The sequence below is a fragment of the Candoia aspera genome, chromosome 6, assembly GCF_035149785.1.
Source record: "Candoia aspera isolate rCanAsp1 chromosome 6, rCanAsp1.hap2, whole genome shotgun sequence".
Lineage (NCBI taxonomy): Eukaryota > Metazoa > Chordata > Lepidosauria > Squamata > Boidae > Candoia > Candoia aspera.
The window spans coordinates 88,530,451-88,552,112 of NC_086158.1; the positions used below are offsets into that span (position 1 = coordinate 88,530,451).

The 21,662-nt window shown below is 42.9% G+C and overlaps 1 protein-coding gene across 2 annotated transcripts in view; it reads left to right on the forward strand.

The window, feature by feature from the left end:
• PIK3AP1 (phosphoinositide-3-kinase adaptor protein 1) overlaps window positions 1-21,662 on the forward strand; it is a 76,307-nt gene continuing 54,645 nt past the window's right edge. The window contains exons 1-4 of one of the 2 annotated variants that reach the window (XM_063307619.1): window positions 1-268; window positions 12,567-12,974; window positions 15,814-15,965; window positions 18,386-18,530. In XM_063307619.1, the coding sequence (XP_063163689.1) occupies window positions 253-268; window positions 12,567-12,974; window positions 15,814-15,965; window positions 18,386-18,530 (721 nt within the window). In that variant the 5' untranslated portion in view covers window positions 1-252. The remainder of the gene's footprint in view (window positions 269-12,566; window positions 12,975-15,813; window positions 15,966-18,385; window positions 18,531-21,662) is intronic. The other variant, XM_063307618.1, reaches the window with a different exon arrangement.

Sequence of the window (21,662 nt, forward strand, 5' to 3'; positions counted from 1 at the left end):
GTTCGCCTCGCCGTGGGAACTCCGACCGGGCCGGCCTTCGCTTTTCTACCGGCACGGAGAAAGGGGAAGGGAAAGGGAGGAAGTGGTCGCCGCCCTCAGCCGGCCGGTTCTCGCTGAGGCGCCAGAACTGTCGCATACGCCGTGGTAGGAGCCTGTTTCCCCCCGAGCGCCGGAAGGAGGCCGGGGGCAGGTTCTCAGACTGACCTGCCGGCCAGCGGGAGGGAACTCGACTTGACTGAGGCGAAGCCCGGCATGGCGGCCGCCCTGGGTAAGTGAGGGAGAGGGCGGGCTCGGGGGCCGGAGGAAGAAGTTCCCCCGGCCATGGGCATCAGTGCCTGGTTGGCCCGCTGGGCTCATCTTCGTTTCGGTTGGGGAAAAAACAGAGGAAGGAACTCCTCGCTCCTCTTGCCCCACTGACGCCCCCATTCCGCCTTGCCCAGGTGGACGAAGGACGTCCGGCCAAATACCTCTGAGGTCGCCCGAGAAAAGCGCGTGGCAGATAAACTTGCTGCGCTCTTAGGACGGTCTAAACGGGCGGGTGGCAACTCCCAGCGTTTACCGACTTTCGTTGACAAGAGACCGGCACTAACTGCGGGCCCGGAGGTTGGGCTCGCCTTTCTGCTGGCCGATGCTGAAAAGAAAGCAGGAACTGCGTGCCCGCCGCAGCTTTCGACACCGTTTCCATGCATGTCCATTTTGGTCTTAATGGGAAAATTTCCCAGTCGAATTAAGCCTTGCACCTTTTCAATGGAACTTATTGCTGACTGGAAACCCCTTATGGACTTTTTGCGTAAAACAGAAAAAAATGAATTTAGGATTATAGTTTTGATGGTTAGACAGGATAGATCATAGAAGAGAGTCATGTTATATACTATAGAGTAAGAGGTAAATTTGTAATTGTACTTATAACTGCTGTAAAGAAGATTGGAAGCCACTTCTTTGTATTTTTTTTCTTTTTGTCGTTTTTTTCTATTTTTCTTTTTCTTTTTTTCCCCCTTTTCTTGCACTTTTAGCTTTGTCTTTGATTGCTTTCTTTTCTTTTTCTTACTTATTAGTTTGTATCTTCCTTTGTAAAAAAAAGTTAATAAAATTATACATATTTAAAAAAGGAACTTGTTGCCAAATCAGCTTTGCTCATGATACTGTGTATGAAGCTAGTCCTGCTTGATTGTCTTAGGTTGCCCTAAGGAGTAATGCAGTCTGGCTGGATTCACACTGCAAAATGAGCTACAAACTGACCATATTTTAGCCCAGCATGTTATCTGAAGCCTGTGTGTGTGTGATTAATTTAGGGTTCATGTGTTGAGGGAACACAAAAAATGGGCTGAATGAACCATAGCTTAGTTAATCAAGGGTAAGCATATGGTTCAGAAACTGTCTCTGTCTCTTATTTCTGAATTACAGAGCCAGTTTGGTCTCGTGGTTAAGATGCTGGGCTAGAAACCAGGAGATGTGAGTTCTAATCCTGCCTGAGGCATGAAAGCCGGCTGGGTGATCTTGGGCCAATCTCTCTCTCAGCCCAACCCACCTCACAGGGTGGTTGTTGTGGGGAAAATAGGAGGAGGAAGGAGTATTAGGTATGTTAGCTGCCTTGAGTTATGTATAAAAAATAATAAAGGTGAGATAAATAAATAATATTTTACCTGGATTCCTGTATAGGCAGACTGTTAAAAGTTGGGCAGCTGAGTTATCCCACACCCATACTGGCTTCTAAAACTGATTCAGTTACAAATAAGGAGTTCAGTGTCTTCTCTTGTCTATAGGTACAGCTGACAATTGCTGAGATTATTTAGAAAAAGTCTTCAAATTGTCATTCTTTCAAATCTCCCAATTGCCTTTTTTGCTGTTTTCATATGAGTTCCAAGGTTAGATCTGATCACAACCTACTTAGAAAGTTGCTTAGATATATTGTATTTGTTGCAATAGCCAGAGTAAGTAAATAAATTTGCATGGAATTTAGCACCATGCTAAATTAACAAGATAGAAAAATGCAGTTTATTTTATATGTGTCATATTTATTAATTGCATTATTTTGTTTTCCCTGTTCTTTATTTTACAATATATCTATTGCAAATAACTTTGTCACTATCTAGAGCCCTTAGGTTATTAAACTTAAACTAGATAAATAAATCAAACAAGAGGCCTTATTTTGTGCTGATGGGACTAAACGGCTGTGAAATCAGCAGCTTTAAGTAACCCTAAATCTGCTAAGGATTGTAGCCAGAAATAGAAAGTACAAGTAAGTTTCTCTTCCGTTTTTGAATTTATGCTTCTGCATGGATAATGTGCAAAGAGGGAACTCATGCAAGACCCTTTGAGGGGCTGTTTGAGTTGTCCTGACAAAACACTCATTTTAGCTCCCAGAGCTAAAAACAGAGAAAGTGCAATCCTATGGATTGTGAGCTCTAGGTGGAACAGATGATTATGTGGTCAGTCTGTGAGGATTTGGAAAATAATACATTGCTTGGTAGGAGCCGCCATGGATTTATTAAAAACAAGTAAACTAACCTGATCTCCTTTTTTGATAAAATACCCAGTTTAGCTGACAGTGATAATGCAGTGGGCACAGTGCACTTTGACTCCAGCAAAGCATTTGATAAATTTCCCATGAAATCCTGGTATAGCAGATCATAGAATATGAGCTGAACGGTGTTCCCATTCAATAGGTATAGAGCTGGTTGAACAATTATACCCAAAGAGTTTATGTCAGTGAATCCATGTGAATCTAAAAGGAGGTATCAAATGACATTCTGTAGGATTCCACTTTAGGTCCTGTACTGTTCAACATATTTATGTTGATGAGGGATTAGAAAACATGAATATCAAAACTGCAGATGACACAAAGTTAGGGGAAATAGAAAACCTCTGAGAGAACAGTATCAAGATTCAGAAAAATTTTGCCAAGTTGAAATATTGGGGAGAAACCAACAGGATTAATTTTAACAGAGGCACAGAATATTTAATTTGGGTAGAAAAAATCAAAGGCATAAATATAGGATATAGAGCAGCCTTTCTCAACATATTGACCCTGGAGGAACCCTTGAAATATTTTTTAGGCCTTGGGGAACCCCTGCACATTCGGGCTCAAATATAGGCCAGAGGTTACAAAGTTATTATATTCGTTTCATGGGTAGGCCTGTATAGATGCATTAACTGTTCTTAAACTAAAAATAAAGAATGAAACTTACCTCTTTAATGTGAAGTTGCCCAAACTTGAAATATTTTTTTAAATAAATCATGATGTCTCAGGGAACCCCTAGCAACCTCTTGTGGAACCCTCCGGTGCCATGGAACCCTGGCTGAGAAACCCTGATATAGAGAAACATAGTGAGCAGCAGTACCTGCAAAATGGATCTGGGTGTCTTGGTGGATCACAAGCTTTACAAGAAAGAACACTGTGATGCAAAAACAAAAAAGAAAGCAAATTCAATCTTAGGCTGCATCAAGAGAAATACTGTACAGTGTCAGGATCAAAAGAAGTTACTATGTTTCTGTATTCTGTACTGCATGACTGCACCAATGATATTGCATCTAATTCTGGACACCACACTGATAAACTGGAGCACGTCCTGAGGGGAGCACCAAGGTGATAAGGAGGCTGGAAGGATAAGGCATTAAGGTATTTTTAGCCTGAGAAGACTGTGGGGAGACATGATAGTTATATTCAAGCATTTAAGGACTGTTATTTAGAAAGTGGGAGAAGATTGTTCAGAGCTGTTTGAAAAGAAATGAAAGGAAATAGTGGATATAAATTATGAACCAGATTTTGATTGGACATCAGGAAGAATTTCCTAAGAGCTGTACAACAGTGGAACAGATTATCACTGGATGCTTCTTTGCTAGAAGTAGGTAAACAGAAGACCATCTTTCAGTGATGGTGTAATAGTGGTGACATAACATTTATTTATTTATAAATTTATTCACCGCCCATCTCCACCTCATGGGGGACTCTGGGCGGTTTACAATAAAATGCAGTTAAAATTTAAAACCATTTCAATACAACAATACAATAAAATAAAAATATAATAAAATCTAAGTGGCAAAAGATCAGTCCATGAGTGTAACAGGCCCCTCAAAATCACTTAGGGCGCTAGCCATGCCCAGGTATAACTATTCCCCCTCCCATTCCAAGCCTGCTGACAAAACCAGGTCTTTAGTCTTTTTCGGAAGTCCAGGAGCGAGGGAGCCTGTCTGACCTCTGGGGGGAGGATGTTCCAAACGGTGGGAGCTACAGCAGAGAAGGCACACTTCCGAGACCCCGATAGATGGAATTCTTTTACAGATGGGGTCTGTAACATGCCCTCTCTGCATGACTGGGTGGGGCGGATCGATGTAATAGGGATGAGACAGTCCCTCAGATATCCTGGTCCCATGCCATGTAGGGCTTTAAAGGTAATAACCAACACCTTGAATTGGACCCAGAAGCAAACTGGGACCCAGTGCAGCTCATGCAACAAAGGTGTTATGTGTGCAAATGTTGGAATGCCCAAGATTGTCTGCACGGCTGCATTCTGAACCAGCTGAAGCTTCCAGATACTCTTCAAGGGTAGCCCCATGTAGAGCACATTACAGTAGTCTATATGGGAGATGACCAGGGCATGAGTGACTGTTTGAAGGGCCTTTGGTCCAGGAAAGGGTGTAACTGGCACACAACACGGAGTTGAGCAAAGGCCCTCCTGGCCACGATTGCTACCTGCTCTTCGAGCAGGAGTCGTGAGTCCAAGAGGACCCCCAAGTTACGCACCAGGTCTGTCTGGGGCAGTGCAACCCCATCCAGCACTAAAGATGACAAATTCCTGGCACAATGGTATTATACCAACATGATGGTATAATAGTGGTGTAATAGCTTGTTATAAATAGTGATGGTGTAATAGTGGTGTAATAGAGTGGGCACAGGATTGGTTTAGATAATCTCCAAGATTCATTCCAACCTTTATAATCTGTGATTCTAATATGGCATATATATAATATAGCCTATGGAGTCTGGTCTGGATTGATTTTATTTTTTTCCTAAGGAGATTATGAACAAATATTCTAAGTAAATCCCTAAATTAATATTTTTGAGATTTGTCTGATGGATAAATTCGCAAAAGTCTCCAAGAAAAAAAGGTATTACAATTAGACCAGTTTGAACTAACATTTATAAATTAAAGTATGTGTCCTAACAGCCAGGAACCACACTGAGACAAGGAACAGGTCTCTAGTGTTTTATTGCTGCTACATAACAGGAAAATCCTAACAAACTAAAGAAGTGTGGGGAAAATCCAGACATATAAACCCCAAAGGTTAAGGCGGGCCCAATCTGTGCCTCTTGGAATGGCTACCTAATTCCTCAGTGCTACGCATGCGCTTTATAGCCTGGATGGGAGCCCCCTGCTCTCCATCCGTACTCATGACAGTATGTATGTTGTTGTTCATTCGTTCAGTCACTTCCGACTCTTTGTGACTTCATGGACCAGCCCACTCCAGAGCTTCCTGTCGGTCGTCAACACCCCCAGCTCCCTCAGGGATGAGTCCGTCACCTCTAGAATATCATCCATCCATCTTGCCCTTGGTCGGCCCCTCTTCCTTTTGCCTTCTGCTTTCCCCAGCATCAGCATCTTCTCCAGGGTGTCCTGTCTTCTCATTATGTGGCCAAAGTACTTCAGTTTTGCCTTTAATATCATTCCCTCAAGTGAGCAGTCTGGCTTTATTTCGTGGAGTATGGACTGGTTTGATCTTCTTGCAGTCCAAGGCACTCTCAGAATAAGTGCCACTGTTCGATAGTTTGAACATTCTTTAGTGTTTCCCTTTTTTGGTATGGGGATATAAGTTGATTTTTTCCAATCTGATGGCCATTCTTGTGTTTTCCAAATTTGCTGGCATATAGCATGCATTACCTTGACAGCATCATCTTGCAAGATTTTGAACAGTTCAGCTGGGATGCCGTCGTCTCCTGCTGCCTTCTTATTAGCGATGCTTCTTAAGGCCCATTCAACCTCACTCTTCAGGATGTCTGGCTCTAGCTCACTGACCACACCGTCAAAGCTATCCCCGATATTGTTATCCTTCCTATACTGGTCTTCCGTATATTCTTGCCACCTTTTCTTGATCTCTTCTTCTTCTGTTAGGTCCCTGACATCTTTGTTTTTGATCATACCCATTTTTGCCTGGAATTTACCTCAGATGTTTCTAATTTTCTGGAAGAGGTCTCTTGTCCTTCCTATTCTATTGTCTTCTTCCACTTCCGCGCATTGCTTGTTTAAAAATAATTCCTTGTCTCTTCTAGCTAACCTCTGGAATTTTGCATTTAATTGGGTGTATCTCCCCCTATTGCTGTTGCCTTTTGCCTTCTTTCTTGGGCTACTTCTAGTATCTCAGCAGACAGCCATTTTGCCTTCTTGGTTTTCTCTTTCTTTGGGATGATTTTGTTGCCGCCTCCTGAACAATGTTGCGAACTTCTGTCCATAGTTCTTCCGGGACCCTATCTACTAAGTCCAGTCCCTTAAATCTATTCTTCACCTCCACTGCATATTCCTTAGGAATATTAGTGAGCTCATATCTAGCTGATCTGTGGGTCTTCTCTAATCTCTTTAGTCTGATCCTAAATTGTGCAAGAAGAAGTTCATGATCTGAGCTACAGTCAACTCCAGGTCTTGTTTTTACCAACTGTATAGATGTCCAACTGTATAGAAGAGAGTGTCCGTTATGCAGAGTGAGTTGTCTTGGCAAAATTCTATCAGCCTATGTCCTGCTTCATTTTGTTCTCCCAGGCCATGCTTACCTGTAATTCCAGGTGTCATTTGACTGCCCACCTTAGCATTCCAGTCTCCTGTGATGAAAATAACGTCTCTTTTAGGCATGTTGTCCAATAGGTGCTGCAAATCCTCATAGAACTGCTCTACTTCAGCTTCTTCAGCATCTGCGGTTTGGGCGTATATTTGGAAATAAAGTATGTATAGTTCTGTGAAATTGTTAAGGATTCTGAATTCGCCTTTAATTCCCCAATTAATCATACACACATTTGATAACATTTTGCAGCTACTCATGTTAGCCAGCTCTGTGTTTTGAGGTCTGAAAGCATATGTAACCTTTGGTTACTTCCGCATTCTTGTTCAAATATACTAGACAGTAGGTGAGGGAAGCTAACCAAAACCAGTCTATGATATTTTGGTTTTAAACTATGTTTTATGATTTACAGTGATATGTAAACCCAACCAACTGTGGTTTCTTCAATAATGCTTGTTTCTTCAGTAAAGCTTAATGCTTTGTACAAACCCATCACCTAAGGCCAATCATAATACAGCTTAAGTATTGCATATATGTATTCAGTAATCTGTTTGGGTAAAAATTAACCCCTTGAGAGGTTAATTGACTGGTCAATTGCCTCATTTTTTATATTTCCTCACAATATTGATCCAGCTAAGTGTGTTGTGAGAACAGGGTTATTGATTTACAAAATGTAGGGATTATAGTGTTTGGTTTCACATGACATTGAAACATAACCAACAGTGAGTGACCTAATAGGGACTGCAAACAAGAATTTGACAAGGGAGTTGGAAGAGGCAATAGGGAGAAGAAAAGCCAATGAGGGGGAGAGACTGCTGACAATTTTCTGAGTGCTGCTAATTTATAGGTAGTCCTCAGTTAACAATCATTTGTTCAGCGACCATTCAAAGCTATAACAGTGATGAATGAATGGCATTTATGACCGGTCCTCCAAGTTATGGCTATTGCAGAACCCCCGTGGCCACGTGATCAAAATTCAGGCACTTCTCAGCCTACCTGCATTTATGGCTGTAGGGTGCACTTCAAGTCCCCCTACCTGCCTATCTCCCCCCCATTCCTGCCCTTTTGGCCACCCTGCCCTCTGCCACCCCTGCTGCCCATGTTGCCCTGCACTCTATCCTGCACCCCCACCTCTCTGCACTCTGTCCCCCTTGCCTCCAACTGACCTTCGCTGTCTTCTTCCTGCTGCTGAGGTGCACCCGGCCTGGCCCTTCGTGAGGCAGCTGCTGGCATGTGCAGCCTTCTCAAGGCTGCAAGTTGCAGGGCTGGGCCAGGTGTGCCTCATCAGCAGTGGGAAGAAGAAGAAGACAGCGAAGGTCAGCTGGGGGTGGCAGTGGTGGCAGCAGGGGAGGCGGAGGGTAGGGTGGCCAAAAGGGCAGAGATAGGGGGAGGTAGGTGGGGGAAGTTGAAGTGGAGGTGAGCGCAGCAGGGCAGGAGAAGCCTGAGTCCTTGCCTAACAATGGTGTGGTCCTGGCCTAACGACTGCAACAGGGACTACCGAAACTGCCATTGCTAAGCGGTGTGGTCATGTGATAATTGCCTAATGACTGCATCACTTAGCAACAGAAATTCCAGTCCCAGTTAGGGTCATTAAGCAAGGACTACCTATATCACTAATAGGTTCCTAAGTGCTGTTGAATGCCCATGTACTTGATTGGAGCATTGCTCTCGTCTACCTAGCTGTAGCTTCAGCAAAGGATCGTTACCTTGTCGTGGTGCTGGAGCTTGAGCACCTCAATGATGCCATGAGCTAAACCGTGAAGGGCCACCCAAGATGGGAAGGTCATGACAGAGAGGTCAGACTAAATGCGATCCCTGGGGAAGGTAATGGCAACCCACCCCAGTATTCTTGCCGTGAAAACTAAATGGATCAGTACAACCAGAAATATGTCGGTATACCATCGGAAGATGAGACCCCCAGGTCGGAAGATGGTCAAAATGCTACTGGGGAGGAACAGAGAATGAGCTCAACTAGCCTCAGACGTGATGACGCAGCTAGCTCAAAGCCGAAAGGACGGCTAGCGGCTGACGGTGCTGGTGGCGAACGGCGAATCCGATGTTCTAAGGATCAACACACCATTGGAACCTGGAATGTAAGATCTATGAGCCAGGGCAAATTGGATGTGGTTATTGGTGAGATGTCAAGATTAAAGATAGACATTCTGGGCGTCAGTGAACTGAAATGGACTGGAATGGGCCACTTCACATCAAATGACCACCAGATCTACTACTGTGGACAAGAGGACCACAGAAGAAATGGAGTAGCCTTCATAATTAATAGTAAAGTGGCTAAAGCAGTGCTTGGATACAACCCCAAAAACGACAGAATGATCTCAATTCGAATTCAGGGCAAGCCATCTAACATCACAGTGATCCAAATATACGCCTCAACCACAAATGCTGAAGAAGCTGAAGTAGAGCAGTTCTATGAGGATCTGCAGCACCTACTGGACAACACGCCTAAAAGAGATGTTATTTTCATCACAGGAGACTGGAATGCTAAGGTGGGCAGTCAAATGACACCTGGAATTACAGGTAAGTATGGCCTGGGAGAACAAAACGAAGCAGGACATAGGCTGATAGAATTTTGCCAAGACAACTCAATGTGCATAACAAACACTCTCTTCCAACAACCTAAGAGACGGCTTTATACATGGACTTCACCAGATGGACAACACCGAAACAGATTGATTACATCCTTTGCAGCCAAAGGTGGCGGACATCTGTACAGTTGGTAAAAACAAGGCCTGGAGCTGACTGTAGTTCAGATCACGAACTTCTCCTTGCACAATTTAGGATCAGACTAAAGAGATTAGGGAAGACCCACAGATCAGCTCAATATGAGCTCACTAATATTCCTAAGGAATATGCAGTGGAGGTGAAGAATCGATTTAAGGGACTGGACTTAGTAGATAGGGTCCCGGAAGAACTCTGGACAGAAGTTGGCAGCATTGTTCAGGAGGCGGGAACAAAATACATCCCAAAGAAAGAGAAAACCAAGAAGGCAAAATGGCTGTCTGCTGAGACACTAGAAGTAGCCCAAGAAAGAAGGAAAGCAAAAGGCAACAGTGATAGAGGGAGATATGCCCAATTAAATGCAAAATTCCAGAGGTTAGCCAGAAGAGATAAGGAATTATTTTTAAACAAGCAATGCGCGGAAGTGGAAGAAGACAATAGAATAGGAAGGACAAGAGACCTCTTCCAGAAAATTAGAACCATTGGAGGTAAATTCCAGGCAAAAATGGGTATGATCAAAAACAAAGATGGCAAGGACCTAACAGAAAAAGAAGAGATCAAGAAAAGGTGGCAAGAATATATAGAAGACCTGTATAGGAAGGATAACAATATCGGGGATAGCTTTGACGGTGTGGTCAGTGAGCTAGAGCCAGACATCCTGAAGAGTGAGGTTGAGTGGGCCTTAAGAAGCATTGCTAATAAGAAGGCAGCAGGAGACGACGGCATCCCAGCTGAACTGTTCAAAATCTTGCAAGATGATGCTGTCAAGGTAATGCATGCTATATGCCAGCAAATTTGGAAAACACAAGAATGGCCATCAGATTGGAAAAAATCAACTTATATCCCCATACCAAAAAAGGGAAACACTAAAGAATGTTCAAACTATCGAACAGTGGCACTCATTTCACATGCCAGTAAGGTAATGCTCAAGATCCTGCAAGGTGGACTTCAGCAATTCATGGAGCGAGAATTGCCAGATGTACAAGCTGGGTTTAGAAAAGGCAGAGGAACTAGGGACCAAATTGCCAATATCCGCTGAATAATGGAAAAAGCCAGGGAGTTTCAGAAAAACATCTATTTCTGTTTTATTGACTATTCTAAAGCCTTTGACTGTGTGGACCATAACAAATTGTGGCAAGTTCTTAGTGGTATGGGGATACCAAGTCATCTTGTATGCCTCCTGAAGAATCTGTATAACAACCAAGTAGCAACAGTAAGAACAGACCACGGAACAACGGACTGGTTTAAGATTGGGAAAGGAGTACGGCAGGGCTGTATACTCTCACCCTACCTATTCAACTTGTATGCAGAACACATCATGCGACAAGCTGGGCTTGAGGAATCCAAGGCTGGAGTTAAAATCGCTGGAAGAAACATTAACAATCTCAGATATGCAGATGATACCACTTTGATGGCTGAAAGCGAAGAGGAACTGAGGAGCCTTATGATGGTGAAAGAAGAAAGTGCAAAAGCTGGCTTGCAGCTAAACCTCAACAAAACCAAGATTATGGCAACCAGCTTGATTGATAACTGGCAAATAGAGGGAGAAAATGTAGAAGCAGTGAAAGACTTTGTATTTCTAGGTGCAAAGATTACTGCAGATGCTGACTGCAGTCAGGAAATCAGAAGACGCTTAATCCTTGGGAGAAGAGCAATGACAAATCTCGATAAAATAGTTAAGAGCAGAGACATCACACTGACAATAAAGGTCCACATAGTTAAAGCAATGGTGTTCCCTGTAGTAACATATGGCTGTGAGAGCTGGACCATAAGGAAAGCTGAGAGAAGGAAGATCGATGCTTTTGAACTGTGGTGTTGGAGGGAAATTCTGAGAGTGCCTTGGACTGCAAGAAGATCAAACCAGTCCATCCTCCAGGAAATAAAGCCAGACTGCTCACTTGAGGGAACGATATTAAAGGCCAAACTGAAATACTTTGGCCACACAATGAGAAGACAGGACACCCTGGAGAAGATGCTGATGCTAGGGAGAGTGGAAGGCAAAAGGAAGAGGGGCCGACCAAGGGCAAGGTGGATGGATGATATTCTAGAGGTGACGGACTCGTCCCTGGGGGAGCTGGGGGTGTTGACGACCGACAGGAAGCTCTGGCGTGGGCTGGTCCATGAAGTCACGAAGAGTCGGAAGTGACTGAACGAATAAACAACAACAACAACAACCTAGCTGTAGCAGCTCAAGGGTGCATATAAGGAATGTAGTTTCTGGCTGGGGTAATTAATACTTTAAAGGTGAAAAAGAAGATTCAGAAAGATGTAAATTAACTTCAGTAGAGGGCTAAAATGAATAGGGTAGAACGTAAGAGGAAGAAATGTAAAGTTCTACTGTACATCTAAGTAGGAAAAATAAAAGGCATAAAAGGATGGGGGAACCTGGCTTAGCAGTAGTACATATGAAAATGGTCTGGTATCCTTGTCGACCACAAGTTAAACATGAGCCAGTAGTATGATGCAGCTGCTAAAAAAGTATCAGTGTATATTTATTGTATAAGCAGAGAATTGCTACCATTACTTCCACTTAGAGGAAGGCTTGTAGATCTAATGAAGGTCATTTTCAGACCATAGCTTGTAGCCAAAATGCAGGTGCCCCATGTGGAGATAGAACTTCGTGGTGTTTTGTGCACCTTAATGTGGCAGCTACTGACAGAAGCAAACAGCATGAAGGAAGTGGAACAGCGGAAGAAACCACATGGTCAAACTGGGGGCTTCATAAGTTGCTTCTTTGGCGTGGGCCAGCAGTTCTTCCCTAATTTGCTGCAACTGAGGAGACAATTGTTTTATTTGTAAGGTAGCCAGATAAAATGTTGACCTGTGATATTTAAGCAACCTAGTAGTGTGGAAAACTGGATCAATATCTGAAAGAATTTGCAAACAAAGTTGAATTAAGTTTGACTCTACCAAGACATGAAATTACTTTCAGCTTTCATTCCTATGTTTGCCAGATTCTCTTTGAATTATGGTCCTTCTCAGACTGCTGCCTTTATCCTTTTGATTCAATTAATAGCTTAAGATCCCATTTGTAAGATTAAACTTATTTTACTTTTCAACAGAACAATGCCCCAGTGCATGCAATGTGCTGATTGTATATGGAAAAGATGCTGATGAATGGTGTCAGTATCTGCAGAGCCTCTTGCACACATGCCAAGAAATTGAGAGCTATCAAGTGGAGAGTGGAACTGCTATTTCCACTGAGGAAATGGATTTCTTCAAGAACAGCAAGTGTATAATTATTCTACTGTCATCTGAATTGGTACAGAGCTTCTGTATTCCTGCTGTACTTCAGAGTCTGCAAAATGTTCTACAACCACCACCTAAAGTGGTGAAGTTTTTCTGTGGTATTTCAGAATGTGAGAATTACCATGAGTTTTTCAAAGACTGGTCCCAGTGGAAACAGCTTACCTATGATGATGAACCAGAGACTTATGTTGATGCAGTCATGAAAGTTATTTCAGAAGCAGGTAAGGTGCTATATTTTATTTAAATGCCCCCACTCCTCATTCTGTGTATGGCTTTTCTCTGGATTATGTATTGCTGTTTATTTTTGTTCTGTGAGCTACCTAGAATCGATTGGCATTAGACAGTTCCAAGACAACTAAACAGGCAAACAAACAAAGTTCAACTGTTTCAGTGGAGACTTGCTTCAGACTTGCTTCTCATCATGCATTATTTTCTAAACTTTCTTGAAAAAAAAAGGCTTGCATGTTTTATTGTATTCAAAATGTTTAACTCTGCACACAACTGTAAATTCAAACACTGATGCTTTTTTCCCCCTTGTTTCATCTGTTATGAAACAACAGAGAAGAAAAGTTACAAGTGAGTGGCTACCGGGGCCAGTGTCAATGGCTAAATTAATAGCATGCAGCTTTGTTAATCTAGATCCTTCATCAGGGCTATTTATATTACGTATTACAATATTAGGTAGGTTTGTGAATTGCAGAAATTACTTTCACCTCTGTAATTCTCTGTAAATTTTATTATTTCCAAAGGATTAATGAAATTCAGATTTATCCTGAATTTGGCTCAGCTGCTTAATGACTGAATGGTTAAAGTGATCTACAGGATTTCCTTGTACTAGCTTTTTGGCTACAAAGACCTCTTTGTCAATATAATTTCACCCCCTTCTGTGCCAGATCAGATATATCAGTAAACGAGCTAATGTTTTAGCGAGTGTATGAGACTTAATTCAAAATTTGGTTGTCAATCCACTATGACCACTTCCTGAATGTTAATTGTCTTTGTCACTGATTTGTAAAATCAGAATGATAGGATGTACAAGTTGGAAGGGAACTTGTAGAATATCTAGCCCAATACCTTCCCTAGTGCAGGAATCCACTAATACAGCATCCCCAGCAGATGGCCATCCAGCCTTTATTTAAATACATACAGAGAAGGAGAGTCCCTCTTTCTCAGGATTTTTCTCTTTAGAATCTACCTAGTACTACTTGAAGGGTGCCAAAATGGGCTCTTCTGAAATCCATCCATCCATACCCATCCATCCTAGAGTTGGAAGGAGCTATAAGGATCCTCTAATCCAACTGTCTCCAGTGTGCAGGAAAACCAATTAAATAATCCTTGAAGATAAGGACAGGGGGGAGAAAGCAACTTTTGTTGTTGAGTTAGGGTTAGAAAATGTCTCCCTGCCCCCAAGCCTCGGTGCTCAAAGATGGCTAAGGTATGCCCCGCTCAATTCTTTGGTTTCAAAATTGTGGCAAAAGGTGGCGCATGAGGAACAAAATATTTTGGCATGTGAAAAAGAGCACCAGCTTGCCTGTTTTGTGAAGTCAAAACAAGAGCAAACTTGTGGCTACCTAACTTGATGTTATGTAACTTTCCGCAAATTCTGAACGTTTTCTTATGATCAGTGTAAATCTGGATGGGGTGTGCCCTTTAAGTTTTTCTTCCGCCATCACATTTTCCTTGCTGTTTTTCTTAGTTTATTAAAATTGGCCTTGTTGAAATCCATGATTTGAGTTTTTGTAGCAAGCTTTTTGTTAAAATCAAGGACTCTTGACAAAGAGGGATCATTTGTTCCCAAAGTTTGAACCACTTTAATATTTTTAATCAACTCTTCCCTGCATCCAAGATATCATATCTCCTAGTTATGTACAGTATTCTTGCCCTGCTCTCTGCTCAGAGATGAACTATTTGCTAAGCATTCCGTTTATTCAGGCAGAAACTTTATTTCCCTCATAAAGTGCAAACTGCTCACATTGCAGTTAGTCATTAAATTTCAGAGAGACTATTATCTGCTAGTGTTGAGAGTAGCTCTTGGAAAAATGGGCATGAAAAAAGGAAGTGAAAGAAATTAGAGCGAAAGTAGAATGACTGCGGGAAGACAAAAAAGGAGTCCTACATGAAAAAAATATTAGAAGAGAAAATGATCTCTGAGGCAGAATGAATGGAGAAGTGATGTGGAAGCTGTCTGAGGATACAGCTCTGTGGGGTGGTTAGTGCAGCCTGCTTAAAAACACTTTCCATGGGGAGGTCCATTTTATCCTCATCCCCTATAATTCTCTTTGAAGTGATAACCATGCAATTTAGGGTTGAACAGTAAAGAGCCATTTCAAAATTAACTCATTTTTTCAGTTTAATCTAAGTGAAACTTTTTTTTAAAAAAACCATTCTTTTGTGTCTGATTCTTCAGGACAAGTTCCTGAAGTTTTGGCAAGGTTTTTCAGAAGTGATTTGTCATCCTATGGCTGAGAGGGTATGACTGGCCCAAGGTCACCCAGCTGGCTTTGTGCCTAAGACTAGAACTCATGGTCTCCCAGTTTCTGGCCTGAGGCCTTAATCACTACACCAAACTGGCTCTCTAAGTGAAACTAATGGGCCACAAATTAAATAAAATCTCACCTAACTGTTACTTAGTATCTGTAATAAATTATTATAATATTATTATCAATATAATCATTTGTGTGTGTGCGTGCCTTGAAGTCAAACTTGACTCATGGTGACTGCCTGGACAAGTCCCTGCAGTTTTCTTGGCAAGATTTTGGAAGTGGTTTGCTGTTGCCTTCTTCTTAGGGCTTGGAGAGAGTAACTGGCCCAAAGTCACCCAGTTGGCTTCATGCCTAAGGTGGGACTAGAAGTCTCAGTCTCCTGGTTTCTAGTCTGATGCCTTAACTACTACACCAGACTGGCTCTCCATATAATCATTACTGAGTTCAAAGTAATATTGCTTCTTATTTATGTAGAATGCATTTAATTTCTAGTTTATGTTCTTCATCTTCTTTTTATGGGATTTCCTAACAGCCAAACAACTTTCAGAAATAATATTAATGTTTGTGCTCTGCTTAGATTCTAGTTGTGATTCAGTGGCTGATGCAAAGATGGAGGATGCCAGGAGTCTACAGGAGTCGTGCAGTTTTCCAAGGTGTCAGGTGCATGAAACTTTGATGACCAGACTAGAAAATCTTGTTACAGTGCAGCCTGATCGTATACGCTGTGGGGTACGGTATATTTTCATTTCTTTAAAGTTGATCTGATAGGCTGAACTGGAAGAGAAACTATGCTGTTGTGTGGATATAGCTTAAGTATATCACAACTATCCATAAAACAGGCTTGTGCTTACACTGCTAGCCAAATTTTTGGGTTGGACTCCCCAAAGTGTGTAGGTAGAAAATATGTCATATGTGTGACACATTTTTCTTTTCTTGCACAAGGGATGGTGAACCTGCAACCTTCCAAATACTGTTGGACCAAAACTCCAGCAGCCCCTGCCAGCACAGACCCTGATTAAGGATGCTTAATTAAGTCACAGCTCACAACATCTGGTGGACCACAAGTTCTCTATTCCTGCCATATTCTTTTTGCTAGGCATTTCCTTTTCCTACTCCATATTGTTATCTGGGGTCTTAGGTAAAGGTAAAGGTTTCCCTTGACATTAAGTCCAGTCGTGTCCGACTCTAGGGGGCGGTGCTCATCTCCGTTTCAAAGCCGAAGAGCCGGCGTTTGTCCATAGACACTTCCGTGGTCATGTGGCCGGCATGACTACACAGAACGCCGTTACCTGCCCGCCGAAGCGGTGCCTATTAATCTACTCACATTTGCATGTTTTCGAACTGCTAGGTTGGCAGGAGCTGGGACTAGCAACGGGAGCTCACCCCGTCACGCAGATTCGAACCGCTGACCTTCTGATTGGCAAGCTCAGCAGCTCAGCGGTTTAACCCGCAGCGCCACCGCGTCCCCATCTGGGGTCTTACATGGGTGTATATTAGAGTTTTGTTTTCTGTAATTCATCTTATGGGGGAGGGAACACAAAGTATGCTGCTTTTTGTTTTTAATAACAGATGGTGTTATAGTTCTGCTCTGTCACAGGTATAATGATTTTATACCTTTGTGCTGCATCTTTGGCTTGATTGTACCAGAGGGATAGGGCCAGTACCAAGAAGATCCATTTCCAGGTTCCTGTCATTTCCCCTGCTTCCCCCTGCAACCTCCTGGAAAGAGAGAATCCACAGCATTCCCACCATGATGAGCAAATAAGATGAGAAAATTCAATTTGGAGGAAATGATACCTTAGTTAACCCAGTCCCAAGCCATATAGGGATTTATAGGTCATCACCAGCACTTTGAATTTCATTCAGGAACTTGGTAAGCAGAGCAGCACCCTCAGTATTGGTTGGTGCTGTACTGTTGAAGTGGTTTTTACCTGCCAGCAAGTGGTCTGTTGCATTTTGAAGCAACTTCAGGTAATCTTGAAGCAAAGAGAGCATTGCAGTAGTCCAGTCTAGAGGTAACAAGGATATGAGTAATTTTTGCTACGGCTTCCTGCTCCAAAAAGTGCTGCAACTGGGGCACCACCTAAAGCTCTGTCTGCCGCTCCAGAAGGCGCTGAGCGTCCAGGAGGAACTGCAGTTGTGGACAGGCTCCTTCAGGGGAGGTGCAGCCCAGAGTGAGCATGGGGGCCGACAGCACATCGGAGAATTTCTGCCTGAACAGCAGCCCTGTTTTGCCTTCTCTTGTCTCTTTCAGCTTTTTTAAAGGTGTCAATGGAACTAAGTGGAGGGAAGAAGTCTTTTCTTTTAAAATTGTTCTGCCCTATAACCCAGCCAGTTCTTCACAATACTGTACTGCAATTTCATCAGTGTTGTAGTTGTTTTAGTCACCTGAGGTGTTTTGCAAAAGAGGTGGATTTAGTTCAGAGAACTGTTGGGGGAAAAAAAACATGAGCCAAGTGCACCAAAGCCTGATGGAGAATCCTTAGAAAGGTTCAAGAATCTAACTGCTTCATATACTTTTGCAAGCCTCTTAACGATAAATAGGTCTTTGAAATAACTGAAATAACATTCAGTTTTATCTGAATGTGGAGGTATGCATTCAAATGTTTTGCGAAAAACTGAGGTGGAAAATTACAATTGACTGAAAACAACATGGATGGAAAAATAACAGGGATCAATAGCAGCAGGCGAAACAAGTAATTTTTTTCAGTTGTAGTTTTGTAAAATTTTGCATCCTTTTAAAAAAAAATCACATGTTTTAGAACAAGTTTGTGGTTGACTTACTTGCTGAGTAATAGAACTTACGTTTATTATTGGTTTAAATGCTTAAATACAGTACATCTTGATGCTTTTAATATTGCATGTCACTTACAAATTTGCTAAATAAAGGACAGCAATGTCTCTGTCACGCTGTCTCTCATATCACCGTCACCACAATCACGTTGTGGTGAGAATAAACTTTGTTCCATTCCCTCTGAACCAATGTTATCAGGGTCTCAGCAGCTCAGCAGCCATCTATATAGTTCTGGAAAAGCATTTTCCCTCATCCCAAGCACAAATAAGGGGAGAGAACTAAAAAGACACCAATGTATAGTGAAAACTCAATATTCCAAAGCCCTTGGATCTTACCGTGCTTTTTTAAAATGTAGGCACAGACAACCATTTTTATAATCCTAAAATGCAAATTGGATAGCCAAATAAAGATGGAAGTGGAATTTTCTTCTAAGAGCTGTCAGCCTCTTCGACTACCTGCAAGTATTGAGAATGAATATACAGTCTCTGTTTACACACCTGGTAAGTACAAAAACTGGTCTTTTTATCCTGAACTTCATCTCTATGTTAGAAAATTTTAGTAGCATTTCTTTTCATGTTAGTGGCATATTTGCACTAGGCTAACACACTATCAAAATATTTTTTCTGTCTTTGTGGATGCAAAAAGCTACAATTAGTAACTAAATTTGTTTACACAAAGCCACAAGTGGATGACTGGTAGAATGCACAGAGCTAAAAGAGTTGCTTAGACTATCCTTCCTGTTTTTGCACTTCTGCATAATGTCATAAGAGGGGACTTGCATGGGTTAATACGTGAGCTCCAGATGCGGGGAGAAAGCTGACACAGGAAGCAGAAGCTCGGCTGTACTTCCTGTTTCCCCTACTTTCTGTCCATGCTGTTAATTTTAACCATGTGGGAACTTCTCGTTATATGAGGTGTTAAATATCTTCAGAGAAGACATTATATCTCTCTCTCTAGAGTAGCTAATTTAATTTTTATTCAAACAATAGTCTGAAAAGTATGCCTGTGAAGTTTAAATCTCTAATAAAAATTAAGATTGCTGTAAAGGAAGAAACTTTTGTCATTCTCCTATATTACATTAACAAGGTATTTATGTTTATAACTGTGGAATCTGAATGTTGGACGCTGTTTGAACCAGCACACAGTATGGAGCCAAGCAGCATCAAGCATCCAAAGGACATGGTGCCGGCTTCAATAAGCTGGCTATCTAAGAGTCACTGCTACCCTGGTCCCTTGATTTCCGATTCAGAATAGTAGCCTGATATACTCAGACTCTCCACAACAGATTTTTTTTAATAACATAAGAAATGAAATAACATTATTCTAAATATCAACAGTGGTCTGAAAGCTTATTTTATACCTCTCTGATCCCTTTTAATTATACAGCGAGTAAAATTGCCACAGTCACCAGAATTCTTTTTTAGGTGCCTTTCGATTGTTTGGAATACTTAAGTTGCTTAATACTTTTAAGATTTTATGGATTTCTTACATTTTGGTGGGGTCAAATGTGATCCTACATGGATTCTGCTACTGAATGGAAGCAAAATTGCTCATTCTCCCCCTACTTTTGCTGTTCTTTCCCTATTGAAAAACATTAATTTGAAGGGAGAGCTGCACATTAAAGCAAAGTTAATAACATTTCCACAAGAATACCTTATTTGCAAGATGCTGTTTTTACAATTTCTATGAAATCCGTAGGGGTTTTTATTTTGCTTTTAATAGATACCTTAAAATAAAACCACACCAGATCTGCATATAAAATCAGAAATGTTTTATGCATATTCCTCTATATAGGTAGTCCTTGGTAAACAACCATTTGTTCAGCAACTTTTTGAAGTTACAGCAGTGCTGAACAAATCATAGTTGTGCCCATCCCCAAAGTTACAGCCATTGCAGTGCCCCCATGGTCATGTGATCAAAATCCAGGTGCTTGGCAGCCTACTCACACTTACGACTGCAAGGGTGCTTCAGCTCCCCCCTCCCGCTTATCTCCCTCCCATCTCTGCTCTTTTGGCTGTCCTGCATTCTGCCGGCCCTGCCGCCTGGTTGCCATCATTAACTCAATCCCATCCAGTTGTTAGGTGAGGACTCACCCTGCTCCAAGCCTTTCCTGCCTTGCTCCCTCCCAGCCCTGAGCTTTGGTAAGGTAAGGGACTGCCTCCCTGTCAACTGCCCCCACCCACCTATCTACCCCCATCTCTGCCCTTTGGCCGCCCTGCACTCTACTGCCTCTGCTGGCCCTGCTGCCCTGTGTTCCACTCACCCTGCTGCCCTGTGCTCTGCCAGCCCTGCTGCCCCCAGCTGACCTTCGCCGTCTTCTTCCTCCCACTGCTGACGGGGTGCACACAGCCCAGCCCGGCCTTCCATGAGCCAGCTGCTGGCCACGCCAGGTGTCCTAACAGTCAGGAACCATGCTGAGACAAGGAATAGGTCTCTAGTGTTTTATTACTGCTACATTAGACAGAAAATCCTAACAAACTGAAGACGTGTGGGAAAAACCCAGACAGATAAACCCCAAAGTCAAGGCGGGTCTGATCTGTGTCTCTTTGAATGGCTGCTTAACTCCTCAGTACTATGCATACGTTTTCCCCCCTGGATAGGGGTCCCCTCCTGCTCACCATCAGTACTCATGACATCACCCTCCCCTCCAGATTCACATTCCACTTCAGCCCCCTCCCTTCCAGAGGTCTGATAAGAGTCCATCTCTCCCTCCAAGCTCCCATGGGAACTGGGCAACGATGGAAATTCTTCAAAGGAAAACTCCTCCAAGGACGAATCAGTGCTGCTCTCCAGGTCTGATAACTCTTCTGGCCCAGGTGGCTGCTGCTGGAAAATAGCTAGATAATTAGAAGATTCTTCCCCCCTTCCCCTTGGGAAATGCAAGCCGGAGGTGGAGGGCTGCGGCTCCCCCCCCCCTCTGGCCTCAGAGCCTCTGGCGGGGGTGGAGGTTGCCAACTTACGAACTCCTCTGCTTGGGATTCCTCTGCTTGCTCAGTCAAGTGAGGAATCTCTGGTAGAGTGCGAGGCTTGGGTTTGTGAGGGAAAAGCTGATGGAATCGTTGAACCAGCGCTGGTGCATGCACATCTCTGGCATTTTCCCACGTGCGCTCTTCCTCAGGGTACCCTTTCCAGTGTATGAAATATTGGATGCCCCTTCCCCTCCTCCTAGAGTCCAGAATTTCCTCGACTTTGTATTCCTCCTCCCCCTCCACAATTACTGGAGGGGGGGGCATTTGCGATCGCAAGGTACTTGGGGGAGGGTCTTTGGCTAGCAAGGCTCTGTGAAAGACTGGATGGATTTTCATGTATGCTGGCAGCTTTAAGCAATAAGCCACTGGATTTATCTGCTGTACCACAGTGAAAGGGCCCACAAACTTAGAGTCCAACTTCTTGGAGGGTCTGGTAGAGGTCAAAAACTTGGTAGAGAGCCACACTTTGTCTCCTACTGCAATCGCTGGCCCCTCTTGTCTGTGAGCATCTGCAGCTCTCTTGTAAGCACTCTTTGCCCTGTTCAGCTGCTCCTTTAACAACTCCTATGCGGCTTGTTGCTCTTTGAGAAAATCAGCCGCAGCTGGAACAGCTCCCTGCTGGGAGGAGGTGGGCAACACCTGAGGGTTAACCCCACAGAGTGC